The sequence below is a fragment of the Trematomus bernacchii genome, unplaced genomic scaffold (assembly GCF_902827165.1).
Source record: "Trematomus bernacchii unplaced genomic scaffold, fTreBer1.1, whole genome shotgun sequence".
NCBI lineage: Eukaryota > Metazoa > Chordata > Actinopteri > Perciformes > Nototheniidae > Trematomus > Trematomus bernacchii.
The window spans coordinates 9,078,350-9,091,284 of record NW_022987593.1 but is presented as its reverse complement, the minus strand read 5'-3'; the positions used below and the strand labels follow the sequence as shown (position 1 = coordinate 9,091,284).

Here is a 12,935-nt window from a genome sequence, read left to right as displayed (position 1 = left end):
CAAGAGCAGCTGGTGGTAAGGACCTCAGACAATTTCAATTTAAAACATGCTATAGAGACAAGTGCCCTCAGTTTTAGGCTTGATTGAAGGTCATTCCAAGACCAAGGACCATAATAAAAAAGACTCCTATTTCCAGCCTCAGACGGCACGGCAGGTACCTGGAACCGTATCCAGGCACTGGATCTGAGGTTGTAAGAGTCACAAACTGGAGCAAATCTGACACATATGTACAGTGGAAGCTTACCTAAAATGGCTTTATACATGAATAAAAACCAATGCTGCATCCTACGCATACTAAGTGAGGACCATCCAGTTAGGCTATACAGTTTGCAATGATGAGTCCTATAGGATCTCAATATGACAAATGTTCTTGGCAATATGACAAATGTTCTTGGCTTAAAAGCACATATATGCAACTCCCTGACTTCCTGAAGAAATTACGTACTAGTTAAAATGTGGACTAAAGTTCACTTAGATTTAAAAGACTGAGCCATGTTCTCATTACAGGCTGTATATCACATCTGGGCTGCGAGGCATACTGTGCATTTTACAGGTCACTTGTGGCTTTGTTTGGCCCTAACAGCTCATACCACACATGCACAAACAAACACATCCACTGTTGTAGGTATTCTAGGCAGAGCTAGATAACTCGCATACAGATGTGAATAATCATTTTAAGACAGCGGATAATAAATCTTACATAACAAATCAAGCCCTGTGGTTTGCAGTTTGATTCAGAGGCTGCACGTGAACACATGTGTTTTTCAGCACAGTGGAGAATATAACAAATTACAAGTATAGCATAACAGTTCATTTTAACACCTCTGCATTTTCATACTGTGGTAAATATTTGATGTGGAACCTGTTGTTGTAAAAACACTAAAATAAGTTTCCGACTATGTGAAAGTCAAGACATGGAAAAGGTGGTGTGGCAGCGGGGTGTGGTTAGGGCGCCGGCTGCTGGTGTGAAGGGAGTGGCTCGGCCGGAGGCCAGACAGCTGATCGGAATCAGGTAATCAATCACTGAATAAAAGCATGTGGTAACCTGGTTCTGGTCGGTCTTGCAGTAGGCAGGATCCTGGGAGGTCGCCGAAGGACCTGTGGAGGAGCCCACACGGGCAACGTTTTGCAACCCGTGTTGTACACTTTGTGTTGGTGCTAATAAACGCCTGTGTTAAACCCAAACCCTGCTCTTTCCGTCACTCTTTGAACCCTGTGTGAGCAGAGAGGCTCACAGTGGCGCCTGAACAGGGACTCATGTCGGAAGGAGAAACCCCGCTGGGTCAGGCCCTCCAACGTCTTGCCCACATGCAGGAGACCACCACAGCCTTGCAGCGACAGCAGAGCGAGGCTCTGCTCGGGATCGCCTCGAGCCAGCGCGAGGACCGGGCCCTCCTACGGGAGCTGCTGCAGCGTCCGGCCGCCCGGGAGGCCGATCCCGCGACCAACCCGGCCCGACCGCCTTCGATTGCCCTCCAGAAATTGACGGCAGACGACGATCCGGAGGCATACCTGGACATCTTTGAGGGCACAGCGGCGGCGTGCGGGTGGCCGGAGGAGGAGTGGGCAGCGCGGCTATTGCCCCTGCTATCTGGGGGTGCGCAGTTAGCCGCCCACAGCCTGCCCACAGCCTCTCGGCATGTGTACCGATATCTGAGGAAGGCCATCCTGGACCGGCTTGGCAGCACGCCAGAGGGACATCGCCGCCGGTTCCGGGCACTCCCCTTCGAGGACGCTGACCGGCCCTTCTCATACGCGCAACAGCTTCTGGATGCAGCGAGCCGCTGGCTCCAGCCGGGGGTGCGCTCGGCGGAGGAAGTCGTCGGGCAGGTGGCGCTGGAGCAGTTAATCGCCGGCCTGCCATCTTCAACGGCGAATTGGGTCCAGTGCCATCGCCCCGCCAACCTGGAAGCAGCCGTCGTCCTCGCGGAGGACCACCTCTCGCTTCCCCGGCGGAGCGTGAAAGAGGAGCCCCGACCACCGGCTGTCTCAGCGGGCAGACCCATCCCAGCCCCGAGGAGGAGATTTCCTGGAGCAGCTGCCCTTCCTCCACCACCACCACACGGGCCCAACCCCGCAGCCCCGACACTTCACCCCCAAGCCCTACCTTACCCTCCTGTTTTTATCTCTCCCCAGGGTCCGGCCTACGCTTCTGGTCGTCCGGCACCACGGGGGGCTCCTCAGACGCCAGGGCTGGATTGCTGGCGGTGCGGGCAGCCCGGCCACTTCCGACGGGAGTGTCCTCTCATGGAGGTCGGACAGCTGGTCCGGGTTGCGGGACCGCCAGTTGCCTCCCCCGATTTGGAAGGGACGTACCGTATACCGGTATGTATACAGGGGGGTACACACCAGGCTCTGATGGACACGGGCTGTAATCAGACGATGATCCATCAGCGCTTGGTTCGGCCTGGGGCATTGATTGAAGCATCGTGGGTGAAGGTGAGGTGTGTGCATGGGGATATTCACCAGTACCCGGAGGTGACGCTGGAAATTTCTTATAGGGGGAAAAAGCATAGAGTCAGGGCTGGAGTTAGCACTCGCCTTACGCACCCTCTGATTTTGGGAACGAATTGGCCGGGGTTTGCTAAGCTAGCGGGGGCTATGGGGGTGCGTTCACGGACGGCAGGGAAATGTGAGTTGTGTGCTGTGTTTAGTGGAGAGTCGGAGGCGGCTGACGACGTCGAGGGGGAAACGGACACGGAAGGGGCCGCGGAGGTCCCTCTGGCCCCGCTGGTGTTTCCTTTGGAGGATTTCCCCCTCGAACAGTCGAGGGACGAGACCCTTCAGCACGCCTTCGACCAGGTGGTGAGTATTGATGGCTCCCAGCTACACCCAAACGCAGCACTCACTCACCCACACTTTACGGTGGTTAGGGACAGGCTGTATCGTGTGAGCCGTGACACACAGACAGGAGATATAAATACCCAGTTGTTGGTGCCAAAAAGCCGTCGGGAAATGGTTTTCCAGGCGGCTCATTATAACCCCATGTCAGGTCACCTAGGGTACGACAAATCACTACACCGGATAATGGCCCGATTTTATTGGCCGGGCATTCGCGCAGATGTGAAGCGGTGGTGTGCATCTTGCCGTGAATGTCAGCTGGTTAACCCGCCGGCCACCCCCAGGGCGCCTTTGCGCCCGTTACCATTGATTGAGGTGCCTTTTGAGAGAGTTGGTATGGACCTCATCGGGCCATTAGACCGGAGTGCACGGGGATATCGCTTTGTACTGGTCCTAGTGGATTATGCCACGCGATATCCCGAGGCAGTGCCGCTGCGTAATATCTCTGCAAAGAGCGTCGCACAGGCACTGTTTCACATTATCTCCCGAGTCGGGATCCCGAAAGAGATCCTGACTGACCAGGGCACACAGTTTATGTCACGCACACTACGCGAGCTGTATGAACTATTGGGCGTCCATTCAATACGGACTAGTGTTTACCATCCTCAGACCGACGGCCTGGTGGAACGGTTTAATAAAACACTAAAGAACATGGTTCGTAAGTTCGTTCACGAAGATAGTCGTAATTGGGATAAATGGCTAGATCCTCTGTTGTTTGCAGTGCGGGAGGTGCCCCAGTCCTCCACGGGATTTTCTCCCTTTGAGCTCTTATTTGGCAGGAAGCCCCGGGGTGTTTTGGACCTAGTTAAGGAAAACTGGGAGGAGGGTCCAAGCACCAGTAAAAACAAAATACAGTACGTTATGGACCTGCGAGCAAAACTCCACTCACTGGGGCAGATATCACGGGAGAATTTGCTCCAGGCTCAGGAACGTCAGCAGCGCCTGTACAACAGAGGGTCGAAACTGAGACAATTTTCACCGGGAGATAAAGTGCTTGTATTACTCCCATCCTCTAGCTCTAAACTACTCGCCAAGTGGCAAGGACCCTTCGTGGTCACACGACGAGTGGGGGACGTAGATTATGAGGTGGTGCATTCTGACAGGGGGGGCGCAACACAGATTTACCACCTTAACCTCCTGAAAGCATGGAGGGAGGTGGCGTCTGTTTCTCTGGTCACCACGGTGATTGAGAGAGATGAGTTGGGACCGGAGGTCATTAAAAGCAACAAATTAGCCCCGGTCTGTTGTGGCGACAATCTCGCACCGGGCCAGAGAGCAGACGTTGCTTCGTTGCAAAGGCAGTTTGCCGATGTGTTCTCCCCGCTGCCAGGGCGCACCTCTCTCATACACCACCGCATAGAAACGCCCCCGGGCGTGGCCATTCGTTCACGGCCCTATCGGCTGCCTGAACACAAGAGGAAAATTGTTCAGGCGGAGCTTCAGGCTATGCTAGAGATGGGAGTGATAGAAGAGTCCACCAGTGACTGGTGTTGCCCCGTCGTGCTGGTACGTAAGTCCGACGGGTCAATCCGGTTCTGTGTGGACTACCGCAGGGTGAACGAGGTGTCCAAATTCGATGCTTATCCAATGCCCCGGGTCGACGAACTCCTGGATCGGCTAGGCACTGCTCGCTTTTACACGACGCTGGATTTAACCAAGGGCTATTGGCAGATTCCCCTTTCTCCAGAGTCTAAGGAAAAAACGGCCTTCTCCACTCCGTATGGCTTATACCAATTTGTCACACTTCCTTTCGGGTTGTTCGGAGCTCCAGCCACTTTCCAGCGGCTCATGGACCGGGTGCTGCGTCCCCACTCTGCATATGCTGCTGCTTACTTGGATGATGTCATCATTCACAGTGAGACATGGGAGCAGCATATGCAGCAGGTGGGGGCAGTGCTCGAGTCCCTGAGGCAGGCGGGGCTCACGGCCAACCCGAAGAAGTGTGCGGTTGGACGGAGGGAGGTACGGTATCTGGGGTACCACTTGGGCGGCGGGCAGGTGCGGCCACAGATAGAGAAAACAACCGCCATTTCAGCCTGTCTGGCGCCCAAGACGAAAAAAGAGGTCAGGAGGTTCATGGGGCTGGCCGGCTACTACAGGCGGTTCATCCCGTCCTTTTCGGAGCTGACCAGTCCCCTGACCGACCTGACCCGAAAGGGTGCTTCAGATCCGGTCCAGTGGACGGAGCGGTGTCAGCTGGCGTTTGAGAGGGTTAAAAAAGCCCTCTGTGGTAAGCCGCTTCTGTATTCTCCTGACTTCTCTCTCCCTTTTGTGTTGCAGACCGACGCCTCGAACAGTGGGGTGGGGGCCGTTTTGTCCCAGCAGGTGGAGGGGGTCGACCGCCCCGTACTGTACATTAGCCGTAAGCTCGCCCAAAGGGAGGTGAACTACAGTACGGTGGAAAAGGAGTGCCTCGCCATACGGTGGGCGGTCGGCGCCCTGCGGTACTACCTCCTGGGGCGCCCTTTCACCCTCTGGTCGGACCATGCCCCGCTCCAGTGGCTCCACCGCATGAAGGATGCCAACGCCCGGATCACTCGGTGGTATCTGGCGCTACAGCCTTTCAACTTCAAGGTGATCCACAGGCCGGGTAACCAGATGGTCGTGGCTGATTTCCTCTCTCGCTCGGCGGAGGGGGGGGGGGGGGGGGAGTCAGCTTGCGGCCGGCGGGATCCCGGCCTGAGTCGGGGTATGTGGTTAGGGGTGTGGTTAGGGCGCCGGCTGCTGGTGTGAAGGGAGTGGCTCGGCCGGAGGCCAGACAGCTGATCGGAATCAGGTAATCAATCACTGAATAAAAGCATGTGGTAACCTGGTTCTGGTCGGTCTTGCAGTAGGCAGGATCCTGGGAGGTCGCCGAAGGACCTGTGGAGGAGCCCACACGGGCAACGTTTTGCAACCCGTGTTGTACACTTTGTGTTGGTGCTAATAAACGCCTGTGTTAAACCCAAACCCTGCTCTTTCCGTCACTCTTTGAACCCTGTGTGAGCAGAGAGGCTCACAGGTGGTTTCACAAGTTGGCCACAATTAACAGATTCCTATAAAAGAGGAAATGGCTAAATCATAGAAAATAAAGCTTTGGACAGTAGAGTAAGTAAGAGATTGTGCTTTCTGCTCTGACTCTGTGATGTTGTGATGTTTAGCATTCATCTGTTTGCATCCCACATATTTATTTTTTTACCAAAATAAGCAGTATTTTATCCTTGTACAGTATTTAATTTTATATTCTGTTTTAAGCTAATCTTATTCTATTTTACATGTATATAATTGAGTTACCTTCTTACACATGTACCTGCACACTGGTCACTTGCAACATTCTCTTGCACTATTTTATTTTATTTCTGTTCTTCTTGCACTATTTATTATTATTTTATTGTTTATGTCTTACGTATACTTATGTTGCATTGCTGGAGGAGCCTGGGACTTAACATTTTCATTGCCATAACTATACTTTAGCTACTGTGCATATGACAACAAAACCTTTGAATCTTGAATCATGTTCAGGTTTGAAAGTCCCTCGTTGCATTTGGTTTTAATCACTACATGACGGTAGTGAGTAATTGAGAGATGTTGTCTCACCGTCGGCCACACACTAAAGGCTGGAGGTCACTGAGGTCATCTGTCTTGGCCTCTGTGATCTGGAACAGAACTCTCTGCAGGTCTGAGACCCCCACCTCCATGTCCTCCAGCATCCCGATCTCCTCACCTTAAACGTTTCCACAAAACCACATTAGTAGTGATTTACCTCCTGCGCATCACGTGTCTGTAGTCATTCAAAAGGATGGTCGATAACAACAAATTAAACATTTACTACACCATCAAGATCTTGAGAAAAAACTTATCTCAGCATCATTTTAAGTGACTTAAGGGTACGACTAGGAGACAAATACTATTCAGAAACTGCCCAGATTTTGAGCTACAGAGGCCTTGTTTTCATTATAAAACTGTGTTAGATGTTCTGTCCTTCAGCTGTTCATGCACAGTTTCCTCACGTTGTTATTGTATTCATGTTTCTGTGGTCTTAATTTTAACTTTTGTTCTTTCTTGTGAAGCACTTTGTGAATTATATTTCTGTGAAAGGTGCTATACTAAATAAACGTATTATTGGTATTATTTATGTAACTGATCAATCTACTTCACTTCCTTAAGAGCTGTACAGTGAGCTTTGGCAGAACAATCTTGAAAGAAATTGCAATCATGTAGCTGCAGGTTACTGTGTTATATCTTAAAGGAACTCCCTTTAAATCTGACTGTGTATTGATCTGATAAAAATTGAACTATGACACTGTGGCAAACCCTAAACTGGATCATGTTGTATAAAGGGAGTATACTTCAAAAGAGCCTGTAATAAAGGCGAAACGGTGACTCATCTCCCTGCTAGGAGTTTTGAACCGTCACGTTTACTCGTCACGTTACCCAGGCTTTGCCAAACCACACTCACATTTTTGTCAAATGTGAGTGTGGTCGGCTGAGTTATTGAGGTGGTCCGTTCTGACTGATCCTAGAAATGAACTCACTGTAGGTGCTGAGCAGACTCTCGAATTGGGCCACCAAGCCCACCAGATGAAGCTGCTTCAAGAAGCCTTGGTCCTGCATTCCTGCGTACAGCCTCATCACAAAACCACAGGCTAAGGCTGCCAGCTGTTACGCGCACACACACACACACACACACACACACACACACACACACACACGTAACATGTTTGTGGACGTTTCTCTTGCCCAAAATAGTATGCAAATAAAATGTGTGAGCCTGCGTCACTTCAGAAGTAAGCAGGGGGGAGGAGGTCAAACAGCTGGAACTAAATCTGAGTTGTGTTTCATTAATGCTGAACGGTGTCGTAAATGCTTTGGTAGGGCTTTTTATGGGTTGTTTTTAAGTCACCAGTAGAGTATAACACCTTCTGTAAATACATAGATCCTGTCGGAGGAAAATTCTAAAACTTTTGGAGTATTTTTACTTGAAAAACGTTTTAAAGTTGTTTGGGCAAGCTAGGATAAAGTTTGGACTTTGCACGACACAATTAAACAATAAACAGCTTGACAGCTGGCCAAAAAAAAAAAGAAGTTTGTTGGACATTTGAATCTCCAAAGTGATAGATTAACTGAGAATAACCTTCACGCCAGATTAAAGGTCACCTATTATGCAAAATCCACTTTTTCATGTCTCTTCTACATCAACATGTGTCCCCTCTGTGTAAAGAGATTCTGAAAGTTTCAGGAAAAAAGATTCCCTCTCTTTTTGTCCTGATCCATTTATATAAAAACCTGTCTGAAAATGAGCTGATCAGATTTTGGCCACTTTATGATGTCATAACGATTTTTTGGCTTGTGTAACCATTACCCAATCACCAACCAAGGTAACCCCCCCCCCCCCACCTTATCACCTGAATCTCCTCCTAGAGCACCATTGTGTTCTTTTTAACCAAATATCTCTCAGAGGGGCGTGGGGAGGGGCTCCTTATTTTCATCTAAAGTAACAGACAGAGAATCAGCACTTTAGTAACTGGGCTGAAACAGAGGGGATTATGGGATGCTGCCATGATCTGTTTGGTGTTTCAGCCAAACACTTCAGAGACATGTTTTGTATATATCCGAGACCTATAATATATTGATGAAAAACAGTATAATAGTGGACATTTAAATAAGACTGGTCATTACTGAGGAAATCGTGGAGTTCTTTATTATCTTAGTGGCTACTTACTGCCTGACTGAAAACCACGTCGCGCCTCTGCTGGAGGAGGAAACCCTGGGGAATGCTGCAGGCCGCTTCCTGCAGGAGCACAAAGGTCATGGCTCTCTTTGCCTTCTCCACCACCTCCATCACACACTCCTTTAACCTGGTCACATGAGGACGCAGCTGCTCCCTCCACTCGCCTGCACACACAGATGGGATAACAAGTGGGAGATGGAGAAAGGAATAACAGTTATGATGGGGTTGTAAGGCATGTGTTCGCAGCCAGAAACAACACACACACATTATCTGTGAGGTCAAACCGGATCAGACATTAACGGAAAGCAATTGCCAAACAAAAGGAAACAAAACCAAAAACACATTACAAGCGGTTTACAGGAAATCAGCTATTTATTAAGAAATGCACACCATCTAGTAAAAATGGTATGAACATTAAATAAAACGTAAAAAACAATATGATCCAGACAATATAACACATGTCCTCAGGATTTGTATTATTGTTAGGTGAAGTGAATAAAGGCAAATGCATAAAATCAATTTGGTATCTTTGATTCAGTACATGTACTTAATTTGCTGTTCAGTTTTAAAGGGCAACACTTTATAAATCATGTAAGCGCAACCACGAGTTCAGGTCACATGCTGTATGGACGTCTCTAAGAAAACTGCTAATTTGTTTTTGTAGTGCAGCAGTGCAAAGTGCAAAGTGTAAAGGGCTGATAGAAATATAGATCAGATGGCATAGTGATACATATAAATAACCAGAATAAATACACTCTAAACATCACTGGTCCCACAGCTCTGAAACAGCTGTGCCAATCAGTGAAATATGACATCAACAATAGCTCTACGCTCCTCCAGGAAATTAAATTGTTGTCTGGATAGAGGCACGACATGAACACGCAGCACCACCAATCTGCAGCCACAGGCAGATGGTGTGGGGTTTCTCAGCAGTTAATTAGTACACTGCCGAAAGAAAGAAATCACTTTAAAAAATAGTTTGTTCAAGTCGTTTATATATGATCGCATGAATACGAAGCCATTTCAGTCACAATCCTCCACTGCATTAAGTCCTAAATGGTCACATCAGATCGTAATTGATGTGCCACATCAGCATTTGCACCAAACACATTTCAAGGATTCAACAACAATGTCTGAGAAAATAAAAGATTGGAATGGAGGCAACGATAAGCAGAATTAATGAGCCCCAGGAATCTGATGTCTCCTGCATAAATAAATAGTTATTACCAGCCAGTCTGATGTGTGTAGAGGAAGTGTTTGTTTTTTACGCATGTAATTTAATCAAGGTTAACACAGTGAAATGCCGTGTTTAATGGCAACACGCTGCAGACCGCACTTTTCAAATCAGAGCTGCTGATTTAACAACATATATTTAATGAACCCAAGAAGAAGAGTTTCATATTTATAACACAGCTGTTTACAACATATACTGTATGAATAACCCAAACATTGATGGATCAATGCAGACTGCTTTAATAGTGTTCCAGCTTTGACTATGTGGAAAGTTAATGTTTAATGCCAACATATTATCTTCTGTTAAAGAGTAAGTATTTAGTTTAAAAAGCCCATGTTGAAAGAAAAACCCTCCCTTTCCCCTGCCTCATCTAAGTGAGTCTCCTACCTCTGCATGCTGCATTAAAAAAAAACACAGACCAGCAGAGCAAATTTCAAGGTCAGGAAAATACCAAACTGAGCGCTGCTTGTTCTATTCATTGTACCACAAGAAATGAGAATAGAGACCCTTAAATTAACTGCCCAAATGCCTAATAGAGCCCTCACACTGTACCTTGGGTCAGTAAAGACACCATGAAATTGCCTCTTTACTTCCTAATGTGGTGTAACTCATGTTGAAACAGGATGTTGGAGAGCAAAATAGCGCAGAGACAGATTACTTGAAAGTGAAAGTCAATGGCTATGCTCCATTTGACTCTGACAGTGTGCCAATGCTTGTTTGTGGCAAGACTGGAGACACTGTTTATTATATTTAGCTAACATTTGTTAACTATGTTTTTCAGCTTAGCTCAACGCTCAACTAGTTTTCACACACTCCATTGTTGATGTGTTTAAACTGACTCAGGTTAATGGACAGCTTACTGACTTTTGTGAATCATTTCATGTAATGTTCTCTCTCTATCTTCCCACTGAACATAATATATAATCAAATCACAAGAAGTTGAGTTAATTAGGTCTGGGTAAACTATTTGGTTGAGTTTTCCATGTATGCCCTTAAACTACAGAATTATAAAGCGCTTTTCTAGGTACTCAAAGACACCATAGAACAGAAAGCATTATGAACTGACAGACTGACATGACGTGGGGGGGAGGGGGTTGGACAGGAAAAAGCTAGTTTGAAGCGATGGGCTTTGAGTGTTCGTATAAGGCTGGCAGGCTGGTTAAATGTCTGATGTGTACATTATAAACTGATAATTCTGTCAAAAAACAACAAGCTCTGAGATGAAACGGATTCAGTATGCATGCACACTTCTTAGACTACACTTAATATTGTACTATTGCATACTCAAAAGCTGCTTAGAAACAGTCATTAGGAATTGGGACAGAATTACTGTTTTTTAATTACATTTCCTCAATCCAAAACCAGTTTATGATGATCCCCTCACTGGCCAAAAGGGGGCAGTGTTTATCAAGCAATGTGCACTCAGTTCAACTTCAACATATTGAAAAGTTATTTGCGATCAGTGTGGACACGCACACACAAACAGAGGCACACACAAGCACAGTTGGATACCACTGATAATGTAAAGCACATCAGCCTTGCCCTTGCCTTGTCAGAAAAATCATGTCTTATCTCATTCTGCAAATATCGCCTCCGCACAGAGACGGAGGAAACAGAACTCAAGCTGTCATCTCCTCGCCGGCCCACCTGTCCAAACATCAAAACCCCCACAACGCCTTGTCATCAGAAGCCGGGCTTCACCGACATCCGCTCGCAGATAAAGTCTCTCTCATTATTCTTCCCATGTTTGTATTTAGACAGGCAGATGACCACTTGTTCTGTTCAGGGTCTTAATAAAGCTTCTCGGGGGGGGGGGGGGGACGACACATGGCCTTGTTCTTACCGGGCAGCTCACACAAACATATATGCAGAAATACACAGGGGTAAAAAAAGTAGATCTTATACTTAAAGGGGCCCTATTATGCTTTTTAGGGTTTTCCCTTTTCTGTAGTGTGTTATATAGGTTTGTAAATGGTCTGCAAAGGCTAAAATCCCCAAACTCTCTCTCACACACATTCCCCCCCTGCCTGAAACGCATCCATTGGACTCCTTTGTTTACTTCCGTAACATAGTGACATCACTATGTAAAACTTGCACTTCTATTGGCTAGCGCTCCAACACATTGTACATGATAAGCTAACAAGCGGGACATCTCCAAGCGGTTGATTAATAACAATACAGCAATCCAGCTAACCAATCAGAGCAGACCGGGCTCTGTTTTCCGACAGAGGGTGAAAAGAGGTGCTGCAGCACAGACAGTATGAGAAAAATAAAGAGCTTGGTCCTGCATTAAGATTCTTTCAAGTAAAAGAAAACAATGATTGGCCTCTAAATATACTTAAATACCAAAAGTAAAAGTACTCGTAAAGGGCCATTTCAGAATCATAAATAAATGAGTGATTTTTGATGCATCCATGTGTCTATCACAAATGTGTATTACCTTATATACTGCTAGATCTTCACTTATCACATATCAACATTTCTTTATTAGTTGATTTATATTTGATCAGTTAATAATCTGAATCTATAAAGTTACTAAAGATGAAAAGTACACACACACACACACACACACACACACACACACACACACACACACACACACACACACACACACACACACACACACACACACACACACACACACACACACACACACACACACACACACACACACACACACACACACACACACACACACACACACACACACACACACACACACACACACACACACACACACACAGTGCCAGTTGGCAGAGGCTCCAGTCGGCTCTTGTCTGGACGAAGGCTTGAGGCAGGATTTCAGCGGACGAAAGGGAGGACTGGGCAGCTTGCGGTCAGCAGTGAATGGCTCTGCATATCAAATACTGCTTTCATCCAATTCTCTGGCACCCATTTAAGTTTCTCTTCTGCTAATGCCTACACTCCTGTATTACTCAGGCTGTAGATAAACACAGACTTCAATGTTGTCTCCCTCAGTGAAAATTCATATTTATTTAGTTGGTTTGTATAAATATTTGGCCAAAAAGCCAGTTATAAGCTAAAAATAGCTAATGTTTTGGAGGAACAGGAATGGAAAATAGTATTTGTTGCCAAGGATAATGATGGATACATTAAAGAGAATGCTGCATTATACTACAGAGAAAGTTA

At 47.0% G+C, this 12,935-nt stretch overlaps 1 protein-coding gene across 7 annotated transcripts in view; it reads right to left on the bottom strand.

The window, feature by feature from the left end:
• The window catches only part of inpp4b (inositol polyphosphate-4-phosphatase type II B), a 149,144-nt gene that overhangs the window by 15,723 nt on the left and 120,486 nt on the right, over nucleotides 1-12,935 (bottom strand). For all 7 annotated transcript variants that reach the window (XM_034129527.1, XM_034129528.1, XM_034129529.1 and 4 more), the window contains 3 exons: nucleotides 8,543-8,715; nucleotides 7,356-7,479; nucleotides 6,418-6,544 (listed from right to left, as the gene is read on the bottom strand). In XM_034129527.1, coding sequence (XP_033985418.1) covers nucleotides 6,418-6,544; nucleotides 7,356-7,479; nucleotides 8,543-8,715 — 424 coding nt within the window. The remainder of the gene's footprint in view (nucleotides 1-6,417; nucleotides 6,545-7,355; nucleotides 7,480-8,542; nucleotides 8,716-12,935) is intronic.